The following is an 11603-nucleotide window of genomic DNA, read 5'->3' on the forward strand; positions in this document are numbered from 1 at the left end:
ACCTACCAGAGGCGTCTGATATGATCCACTGGTTTGGTCTTTGCAAGAAGCGTACCATACGTTCACCAACTGAAAACCGAACGGTGTGCAACACCCGATATCTAAGAACCGCTGTCAGGTCGATGGCAGCTTTTGCGTTTTCGAAGCTCGTAGACTTCTCGCTGATCACCATGACCACAACTGTTTTACGGTTTTGGATGGTGGATCTAACCTGAGCGTCAAGGAGGTATTCAACCCAATTGGTGTCCGCAACCCAGAAGCTCAATCGTATTTCTCCGAAGGCGTGATATCGTCCTTGTTCGAACACCTATGGTTATCGAGCTCGATATGCAAGAATGAATGATCCATTTCCTAAGCGTTTAAAGTCTTGCTTGAGAAACATCATGGTGCTGATGCCCTGATAACTGTACACGGCGCGCCAGATACATGGTTGGTGTATCATGGGGTAGAGGAGCCACAAGATACATCACGAGCTCAAGGCGAAGCTCACAGACCTACCGACGTGCCTGTCTCGGATTATGCTATGACTACTGGGGTCTTCATATTACCCTTGATAATGAAACTTTGCCTGCCTTGCCTTACTCATCCAGCCTTTTTCAGAGCCTAATGATGTAGAGTACTATTCTAGGGAAACCGTGACAGGACCCTGAGGTCTAATGTGGCTCCAGACAATATCTCTTCGGCGGAGGATGCGCAGGATCGTATAGCATCGTGGTTCCGGAGCTTCAAGTCCACGTGAACTTCTCGTATGGAATTCTTGACCACTAAAGCTCAACGATATGGACTGTCAGCACTTTCGTGGAGAACATGCATGGTATCGTCAGGGAGCCATTCGCGCTATCATTTCCACCACACAATCTTCCTTCGTAATCCTGGTCTATGACAGTGTTTCAGAGTATGATAGTGATGATGGACTGCTGGTTCAGCTGACCCGGCAAATTGTAGGGTGGATGGCGACGTGTCGGGGTGATGGTGACGATGGACTAGGACCGTGATGCTGGGTTTGTATTCGCTTGCGATCCTTTGCTTCATGATGTGTTCTTCCAGGTTCGTTTGCATTTAAGGATTTCCGTTTTGGCTTCAGGAGTGTGCGGGAGATCGCCAACTCCGTCGATTCGGCAAGCCAAACTCCGCCAATCTTCCATCTCGTTCCTCGACGATTCTTCCTTGTGAGGCAACAGAATGCTTTCAAATATTATTGTTCTTTCGTTATATGGGAGAAGCATCAATTGTCGAAATGTCACACACATCACTCAAATAGCTCTTCTGTTTCCACCCCTTTTTAATCGGTTTGTATTTTCTGCAACCCTGAACTAATACAAACCGACAACCAGCGCCGAAGAACTAAACGTGTGCCCACTACAAGCGGATACACTAATCCCCTCGCTCGTCATACCACCTCATTCCCCTTTGACCCAGACTTCCACTTCCTAGAAGAACCCATCAGGCCGGCGCGGAGTCACAAACTGCGACCACGTCGTTCCTGAACTCTCCCTCCTATCTCCCCCTCCAGACTTACCATTCTCATCCTCATCATCGACCCTCAACGCCTTCCTGAAATCTTTCCACCTGGCCTCGCTCTCGCTGCGCTCACTCACCTGCTCGGAGTCATGTCTCACACTACGCTTCGACGTGTACCGCCCATTTTCATCTGGTCCGTCAAGGATAAGAGTGCCAGTTGAAGCAGTCGAGAGCCTTGGATCATGCTGTGAGACAGTGTCAGCGAAGGGGTCAGTGAAGGGGCCTTGTGCCGAGGCAGAGCAGCTGGGGTCAGTGGAGATCGCGTTGATGTAGGAGAAGGCTTGGGTTTGCGCACCTCTTCTCCTTGGCTTTGGAGTTTCCGTGGCCTGGCTGGATGCACGCACCGTGCTGGAGCGGAGGAGCGGAGCGGTGGAATCGTCGCGCTCGGTCACGCACTCTGAGGTCTGGTGCGTGCGAGGCGGCGAGGGGCTGTAAGCCTCGTTTTCGATCCATGTGGCGTAAGCATCCATTGCTGCCCCGCTCGTAGGAGGGATCGCGCTCGGAAGGGCCGTACTGGAAGCCATAGGAGTGTAGATAGTCCTGTGCTTGTACGACTCGATGATCTGGTCGTCATATCCTTCGTCGTCGTCCTCGGACTGTGAGTATGTGGACTCCGTTGAGGGGGCCCTCTGTAGCTCTTCTCCCGAACAACTATTGCTAGATTCGGTATGCTGCCGGTGTGAAGCAGAATCTTCGTCATTGACCAAAGTGCGGTCCGTCGAAGGTGTTGCCGTACTGCGCTGCATGTCGCGCTCAGCCAATTGTCTGAAAGAACGTATCTTAGGCTCGTTCTGGGCATCTCCTACCTTTCTAACCGCCAGTTTGCTGCGCCTTACCTGTGTCGCAAGAGCCTTGAGCTGCTTTCCCAGCGCCCAACTCTCGTCCATCATCCTCTCACGATCCTTGAATCCCGACAGCCAGGACTCGATCCACAGCAGACGCTTGCTGTTGGCAATGTAGATGCCCTTACCGCGGTGTCGTCCCAGAATACCAGCAGCCAGTGCGAAGACCAGTTGCTCATCTGCACCCAAGCGAGCTAGCATGCAAGCGTAGCAGTGGTCTTCCTGCCTCCGCCACTTGGACATGGCGAGACCGCCGTCGCCTCTCATAGCTGCGAAGCTATTCGTGAAGTTGCTGCGCCACATTCCTGACACAGTGTCAAACACAGAAAAGACGGCGATCTGCTCTTTCGTCAAGACGCCGGCTTCGCGAAGGTCGGAGATGAATGCTGGAATCTGGTCATCAATCTCTCGGCGGACAAAGTGGAAAAGAGACCGTGCAACATAGTAGTTGAGCGGGCCATGCAGTTCGCACAGCACGCCGGAGTCTCCGCGCGCGTAGTGATAGGCATACTTGAACCGTCCACGGAACGTGAAGTACTTTGCGTTCTCCAGTCGGGCAGGTAGGCGCTCCAATTCCTTCTTGGTTGCACGCCTGTAGCTGGCTACTTGCGGGCTTGAATGATGTAGGAATGGTGGCGGTGCGTGGGACAGGGTGCCTGTAAGCAGCATGATGTCGGACTCGGAGAGATCGCGATAGGACATGTGATCCTGAGAAGATCGAGACTTTCCCTTCTTGGATGGAGAAGCCATGTTTAGATACAGAGCCCGTGTCGCCGCCATCTTGTCGAAGTGACTGTAGTCTTGCGAAGTTCGAAAGATGTTGGAAGTTCGACGTTTGAGTTCCTTTAAAACAACTGACCTGCAATTGTAGAAGGTTCTCGTGGACGGCGGCGCGAGAGCGAAATCTGCTGCAATCGAATGTGGCCGAAGAGGAATATAAATGAGACGACGGAAGTGTACAAAGGCATTGTTGAAGAGGAGACAAAGACAGCAATGCAAACACAACAGCAGATACGCGGTACATTATACTAAGCATAGTATGAGACAAAGAGGCTGCGTTAAGAAATGAGAGACAGAAACTCCAATGTACTCACTAGCCCTCTCAGATGCTGAACCACGAGAAAACGACCACTCAAAGACGGGCTATTCCCTTGTACGGATTGAATAGATAGTAAAGATATCGCTGAATTATTTTACACAGACAGGGAAAGTAATTACGGCAGCTACGTCGTAGTAGTTGTGTAGTGGAACATTTGACCTAGCCTTACCATCCGTAAAACCATACCAAACTGGATGTACTGAGCAGCTAGGCGAACACTTTGACGCCCCTGAGATCCCTGACTTCCGCCGAACCCATTGGGCATGATTCTAGAACCGGCACAATGAACGCGTCGTCTCATAAAGCCTGCATAAGCGGACGGAACATAAGAAGCTCCAGAATATAGCAGGGAATTTTGAGTAGAGTGTATGCCTTTCCCCCAAAGCACTGGCAGGCGAATTAAGATACGCACGGGCTGGCGGAGTAACATCAACATCTGCCGAGCCTGAATTACGCGGCCATCCGCTTGAGTGCGACCAGAAAGGCTTGACGCGGTTAAAGGGGCTGTCGTTAATCTTGTTCCGTGAGCTAGAAATCCTCGAGCGTGTAAAAGATTTTGCGCAATGGTTTTGATGCCAAACTTTCGCCAGCGTGAGTTCACTCTCGGAGCGCAGTTCAATGAGAGACCGGTGACAAATAGACTCCGTACCGTAACTACTGAACTAGTTGAAGATAGACAGTTGAAAGCTGAAAAGGTGATCCTGGGATTTCCGCTAAACATTTCAAGTTCTACTCTATCGTTAGAGCGGATGTCCTGCTAAAATCTTGACCGATATGTCCGGCCCGCCAATTTTTTGGGCTCCGGAGGATACCAATCAAGCACTAGAGAATGTTTTTGTATGCCACCAAAGCTAAGAAACTCCATGATGCAGCTCATGCGGCATGACTAAAGCCACATGCATGTTGGTAGCGGTTTGAAGTCCTATTCGTCTGTAGAGCGATAGCCAGTGGATACCGCGTCGACGCCAAAGCCAGCATCTCGGTGATCTCGAGCGAAACGGCCCGCATTACGGTCCGACATGCGCTACAGCTTGGAATAGATGCCTGAACCAGAGGCGACTAGAGTATCTTGACGAGGATGTTGCTTGTGATGAATAGTCAGCGTCGCGAGAAGCGGACCGGGACCAAGTGAGCGACGAGGGCTCCGCGAGTGGTTCTGTGGAAAGAATGGTGGTTTCCTTCCAAGTCGACAACAAAAGCATGATAATGCGGAACTTCATGGATTGTCCTAGGCGACCAGCACGAGTAGATATGCCTCTTGCGCCGTCGTAGAGAACCGATCCGCCGTCGTAGTAGTCTTGCCTTGGACGAGCGCCTCTTGAGAGCTCATGCCAACCAAAACAGTGAGAACGCGCGGAGAAAAGTATGCGCGCAAAGCAAAAATGCAATGGGCTGCCGTTGAAGTGATTGTTGTCGGAAGGAATGGGCAGCAATGCTGCAAGACCTGCAGTACTTTTGAAAATGTGCTGTTTGGATTAAACGCGGTAGTTTAGAGCTGCAACAGAGTTTTCACTGAAGATCGGGCTCCGTGGGCTACATTAGATTCTTGGAAGATGGCTACGTCTTGCGCCCAGGCTCTGTACGGCACTCGAGACCTTGATGCACCTCGATTTTCTAGCGTTAAGGCAGATGAGCATGATACGCGCGAACGACAGTGTTGTTCCCGGGAAAAGTGCTTCTCCACACAGTAGTCCTGCGGTTGAGAAGCAAGCACTGAGACAGCGAAAATGATTCCGGCAATCATGGCCAGTGACTGAACAGGGGTTTCCTTTCCAAAAGATGGATGATGGCCTCGAAAACCCCGAGATTCAAGGCCCCAACATAGTCGGTGCCTGAGATGACTACTTATGTAGAGTTGGGGATGACTGAATTGTCTAGGTTATGCTTTGACATGGCGGTCCACGCAACGCTCAGCTCTATTTACGGATCCGTGACGCAAAACGCAAGGAAAGAAATTCCTGATTCCATCGGATAGGGCAATTCAGCACTGGATCCAATGGTGCTCTGAAAAAGTTGAGGCTAGCAACGATGCACTTGTATCCCCGGCGACACCAACGCCAGGTCTGCGGAATTATAGTAGCGCTCAATAATGAGCGCGACAGCGCGGTACCGGCGGCTGCAGTAGAGTGTTGGGTGGCTGGATGGTAGCTGACAAGTACTAGCTACTGGCACATACAGCTGCTGCAAAGTTACGATGCTTGTCCTCGGTGAGCGTCTTCCATCGCTAGCATGCAGAGCATCCGCGGTTGCAGTGCTGCACAAGGACGCCGTGGCTGGAAGATCCGTTCTCCTGTCTCCACGTCCACGAAGTATGGCATCAAAGTACTGCACAACATACGCCGGGGATCCTTTCGATGTGTTCGCATTGCCAGTGAAGCGACTGCCCGTGACATCTCAACGCGCTGGAGGCAGCATGAGGCCGAAGTGCCGCGGCAATGATCCGCCGTTCGCTGCAAGCAGCCCTTTAACAAAATTTTGCTATTCGCAGGCATGTGACAATCCTAAACGGTTGGTCTTCTCTCGAGGTCGCAGGCTTATATGAATTGTTAGCGATAGTCCAGACCGCTCCTACTTGAAGTCCTGAACATTGAGACGCGTGCTTTGCTTAGCATCGTACTCTAATATCGAGCTGGTTCAAAAAGTGTCATCTGAGCATTGTCAATTTGAAACCACGTCACTAAGGCATGCCATCATCGGTAGTAGCATGATGAAACACAAGCGTCTGCGAACATCTTGGTCCTGATCCGCTTTCCCGTGCCGATGCTCCACCAGCGTTACTTGTCATTGACTGTCCTGTGGTTACAACAAGTCCCGTGGTACCATAGTTCTTCAGATAGAGCAGCTAGGGTTAGTCTCTCTTCCTGTTAAGCATTTACTTACGGTACTCCACTAGGGCAACGCCGCGTCGCCTCTACCGTGCTGGGAAACAAGCCAGCCGCAAAAAGCGCCCTGCAAATCATGCTTGGCACCCCCGGAAGATCGATGCTCCCTCATTTCCGGGATAGGGGGTCTTGTCGAGACCGCAAGGTTCCCGGTTTCTGCACTCGTGGACGCCGTGCACGGGAAGTCGCATCTTGAGGAAGTTCTTTGCCGGGAGCGGCTTGTTCCGAAGCCGCAGTTTCATGCAACAGCCGGAGGAGCGGCCGCACATGGTTCCACAGTTGCAAAGCGCACGGAAAGCGACGCGAGGACCGCGAGACTTTGTGCTCGGGAAACAGCCGTTCGAAGATTTCTGTTGGAGTGCAACTCGCAATGCGATCAAGACAACGGATCCCCGTCTATCAGTGCCAACGTCCGTAGAGCATTTTCTAGCGACAACCGCAATCTCAGCATGCGGTTCTTGATGAGATATCGACTGGTAATCCCCGGCGCCACGATGAGTTGCCCCCAGTCACAGATCTCCGATGATCGACAGAAGGGCTTGTCAAAGCAGCTAAAGCCATCTCTGTGGCTGCGCCAGGGTCTTCGGCGACTTCTAAATTTGACGTGCGGAACGGGAAGAAGAATGGTCGAGGCAAAAGATGGCGAGGCGTGTTGGGTGCTTGATACTTACTGTCATTGTACCTTCATCGCCCGTCCAAAGTCTGGCCGCCTCTGTTTGGTGCGCGGTTCAGCTGAACACGCGTACAAGAGTCCCCTCCTTTGAACACATCTCGTCGTCCATGGCTTACAATGGCGTTCACGCCAGTCCGAGAGGGGCAAGAGGGAAACGCGTCTTCGTCCCTTGGCGTGTCTTCTTGGGCCCAACACATGTGTTCGAGCGACCTCGAACTTCTTCCACCTGCTTAGAAGAGGGTGAGCATCTCCAATCAAAATATTGCCCTCTCGCACTCTGCGGCTGTGGACTCTGGTTCTCCGCAATGTCACAGTTCGTCCCAGCCTCCTGCGGGTAGCGCCGTCCAATGCACTTGAAGCTCCCAACACACCTGGCGTTAATTCTCCACCCTTAACTGTAGCACAACCGGCCAACGGCGGGGTAGATGTGGTTGTGTCGAGCCTTGACCGCCTGTCGTTGACTACAGGACTGCCTCTCCATGACTTCGAGTACGGAGCGACATGCAGGTTCGTGGATGGCCGCTGCAGGCGACGTTGGCCGTAGGTCTCGAGTACCTCCTCTAGAGCGTTATGCTGTAGAGCTGGCTGGTGGACGTCTACTTGATGCAGGCGCCCCTCGTATCGGTCGAGGCAAACTGGCGTGATTCGCGGTTCGCTCGCGTTTAGCGTCCCACACATGCTCGCCGCAAATCCTTGAACCACTTGAAACGCGATGAGTGTCTTGTCAACCGTCGAGGAATGCGTTGCTGTCGACACCAACGGGGCGTGCGTGGACTGGCATGTAACGTAAGCAACGCCTCTGCGCGGATAGATTCGGTCGCAGGACGCTGTGCGAAGATGGATCAAGACTGCTGCTGCATGATCGGGGAGGGGGAACCTTGGGGGACTCTTTCAGACTCTGGGTCACGGGATGGTGGTGGTGCCAGGGGATGCGGTTCCAGCGCCGCGACACAGCAGAGATGCAGAGATGCAGAGATAGCAAATTCTGCTGACTGCAAAGCCGAATTGACGGTCGGCCTCATAAGAAAACGGCCGTCTGGTCTCTCTGCTGCTCTCTAAAGCCTCTGCAGCTCACCCAAGCCAGCGAGGGTCGGATCTGTACAAACATGGGCCCATGCTGCAGAGATCTTGCCCCAAGCCCTGTCATTTTGGAAGAAACGACGAGCAGTGGTCCGTGCTTTGTCTCCTGGTGCCGCGTTTTCCAGCATGCCCTCGCAATCATCCCCCATCCCTCACCACCGCTACCCCCGTCCGCCTCTCTCCATCACCTATCCTTCCCTTCAATTGTATCCACACCCTCGTTTGGCGTTTGGCTGACTGTCTGAGCTGTCTTGCGGCAGTCACTCGCTACTAAGGCACTGCACCGGCGTCGTGCCGTCCTCCTCCAAACTCCTCCATCTGCCAGACGAATCTCCTCCGCCAAGGAGAGACCCCTACGAAGGTCCTCTACCTGCTTCAGTGGCCTCAATGCGGTCTTGACAAGCCTGAACCATCGTCCGCTCCGGCTGGACCCATTCGTGCTCGCTCATCCCGCCGCCAACGGCTCGAACGCTTGAAGTCGCTCTCCCGTTTACTACCGCCAGCACTTCGTTTCGGTCCAGTCTGCTGTTTTTAACGACAGGCAATCGGCTTTGTTGCACTCTACATCCGTTTTAATAGCTTTTTGCCGGCTGTTTATTGCTCCTCGATAATACTTTTCACGCAGATCGCGGCGGCCAAGCGAAAGGGGTACGTTCTCTGCTCCGGATTGAGCCAGCCCTGCCTGAAACCTCGTCACGCACATCCCTTCAGCCTCGGTCAGGAAATCTACAAGTTCTGTTGCATCAACACAGCTATGTGTTAAGGGATCGGTCGGACTTTTCCTGAGACGTTGCTGACGCTGTTGTTGCGCGCTTAGGCTTTCGTTCATCCGCCTCCATTCACGGCTTCTCTGTCACCACACCGGGCCAGCACAAGCCAGTTTCGACGCAACGGCAGCAGCACCCCGCTAGACGATCCAATGGCTGAAGTACTCACCCCAATCATCCCACAGACCAGCACGATCACGATGCTGCACACATCTCCAGACCCTTTCCAAACCAGTTCCTCGCCACAGGGCCATCACCAGTCCTCACGAGCGTCGCAGATGTCTCGAAGCCATATCTATAACACACAGAGCGGAGCGATGGGAAGCTATCGCCCGACGGCTGCAGCTCCAGTCGCAACCTATGCCTTCCAGACTACGCCTCACTTACGGCAGGACAATCGGACTACGTCTGCTCCTGCGCATCCCTACGCGCAGCAAAATGGCCCAACGCTCTCTCATAGGCCGGGTCAGCCGTCGTCTTCGTCGAATTCGACGAACTCATCTTCGTCCTCTTCCAACAAGTCGTTAGGCCGCAATGTTGTTTCCAAAGACGATTCCGTGCTCTCATCGCACCAGAGATCCTATGCCGGAGCGGAGAACCGACCACTCTCAACAGTCAGCCTTTCGACGTCTGTGCCGGATCTATCGCTCTCGACATTTGATCTGCCTTCGAAGCCATCGCCTGACCGCTACCGGCGAGTTCCGCGCCGTTCTGACAGCTCTCCTACGCTACAGCAGCATGAGCAGTTTCAGAGTGGTCGTTCTGCTGTGCCTTCTGGCTCAGGGATGGCCACCGTAGCTCATCTATACCAAGGTGCTGTGCCGATCAATACTGCAAACCGTCCCTCACATCAGAGGACAGGCAGCGCGGATGAAACGCAAGCGTCTCGGGCGTCCGAACAGGCGAAGAGATACCGAAGACGCAGCATGACTGGCATCGAGTCCGGGGATGCTAGTAGTGGTGCAGTGACCACGAACACAAGTTCCGGGACTGCTTGGCGTTCGCCTTCACCGAGTGGGCAAAACATGCAAGCAAATAAACCGTCTACGCCTGCAAACAGACCGGTCTCTCACCATCCCCACACAAGCAGTGGAGACGCCAGACCTTCCACTGCTGCAGCAAGACCCGCATCTTCTCGCCAAAGCTCCAGTGGCAGTATCACGCAGCAAGCCATGGCTGCTGGCAAACCGGAGCTGAAAATTGTCAACATTCCAGCGCGCGGCTCTTCCGAGGCCAGCAAACGTCCGGTTGCGCCCTCGCCCCTTTCTAGACCAGTGGTAGGCACGGAACCCGAACGTGCTCAGCCGATACTCTCACGGCTTAGAACTGAGGCAACCTCGGAAATCGCGCCAAGTCCAGCAGCACAGCATCTTGCAGCAGTGAACGACAAGGACACGAAAGAAGGCATGAAGTCGAGGTTAAGGAGAGCGTTTTCCTTTGGCAGCGCCGCCGAGCTTCGGAAGGCGTCAGCCGAGAACAGCTTCTCAGCAGAACGCGCAAGGCTCAGGAAGGAGAAGTATCAACATGAGCGCGAAGCCGAGCAGGAAGCTATTGCGGCCAAGCAGGAGGCTGGCGGCATCGGTGCTGGGATATACTCGGGCCAAGGTAACTATTTTGGTGGATCAACCGACAACTTATCCATACAATCCACTGCTTCTTCCGCTTCTATAATGCTGCGCAAGATGGGCCAGGGTATGAAGAAGTCATCACGGTCGCTGAAAGGCCTGTTCAGACCCAAATCGGTCATTGGTGTTCCTGCTGCCGATGGTCCCGTGACGCGACCAAGCGCAGCCGAGGTGTCCATAGTCACAGTGGAAGCTGAAAGGGAGAAGGTCAACGTCAACATCGATCCCCATGATCAAGCGGGCGGAGGGACTGGTTTCCCCAGGCTCGAGAGGAACTCTTTGGACGCCAACAGTGTGGCTAGCCGAGAGGTTCCGGGCTTGTCGACTGGCCCTCCCTCGGATACGTGGTCACGAAAGAGCATTGTTGGTGGAGAAAGGGAACGCGCAGAGGTACTAGCAGCGGTTAAGAAGGGCATACTGAAGCGTACGCATCTCCACTCTTATCAATTGACGGACCGGAAGCTAACAGAAGCAGGATCCGCAACCAGCTCCGGTAGTTCATCGCCTGTTGTGCGGCCGGCCGACAACAGTCTCCCAACAATGCAGATCACCGACACACCCAACTCGAGCTCGCCCGCTACACCTGTTGATGACCAGCCGGCGCCTCTCACTCAAGACTACTTCGTGGGCGCGCAGCGTTTCGCTACCACGAGTTCGAGGTCGCTGCCGAACACTCCCCATGGCGGCCCCCGCAACATTAGCTTCAGCCCCAGGATCCAGTTTCATGACGCCTGGTCTGCCACTGAGTACGATAGGCGAGGAGACATTGCCACCTGCAACCGGTTGACGCCCATGCTGGCTCAGCAGATCAAGGAGGAGCTCAACTCCTTCAAGATGGTGCGTACCCCTTCCTTCAAACCACCTCGATTAGACCATGGCGGCTAACATCCAGTGCAGGAGATGGAAGTTCACGAGCTATCGAAGCCACACACGCACTTCTTCTAATGCCTCTACGCCTCCGCCCTACCACTACTGCGCCCTCCCTCTGCTTCGTGTTTGGAACTGCAACTTGCGGCGCAATCCGGCGTCAAACTCAAACATCACGGGGTTCTGTTTTTTGATTATGTCATCTGTTTTCTCAGCGATGGGTTTTTGTCGGGAAAGGGAATCATCA

The 11603-nt window shown here is 53.7% G+C and overlaps 2 protein-coding genes across 2 annotated transcripts; one reads left to right on the plus strand and one right to left on the minus strand.

Moving 5' to 3' along the window:
• Nucleotides 1-1430: 1430 nt before the first annotated feature.
• On the minus strand, nucleotides 1431-3113 carry W97_01458 (uncharacterized protein; the record flags this gene model as incomplete). Its single annotated transcript, XM_007779364.1, has 1 exon — nucleotides 1431-3113. The coding sequence occupies one exon, from the start codon at nucleotides 3111-3113 to the stop codon at nucleotides 1431-1433; it is 1683 nt and encodes a 560-aa protein (XP_007777554.1).
• A 5903-nt stretch (nucleotides 3114-9016) lies between these two features.
• W97_01459 (uncharacterized protein) lies at nucleotides 9017-11434 on the plus strand (the record flags this gene model as incomplete). Its single annotated transcript, XM_007779365.1, has 3 exons — nucleotides 9017-10913; nucleotides 10965-11326; nucleotides 11387-11434. 3 exons carry the CDS (start codon nucleotides 9017-9019, stop codon nucleotides 11432-11434), a joined length of 2307 nt encoding a protein of 768 aa, XP_007777555.1.
• Between the last annotated feature and the right edge of the window lie 169 nt (nucleotides 11435-11603).

Source organism: Coniosporium apollinis (genome assembly GCF_000281105.1).
Source record: "Coniosporium apollinis CBS 100218 chromosome Unknown supercont1.5, whole genome shotgun sequence".
Lineage (NCBI taxonomy): Eukaryota > Fungi > Ascomycota > Dothideomycetes > Coniosporium > Coniosporium apollinis.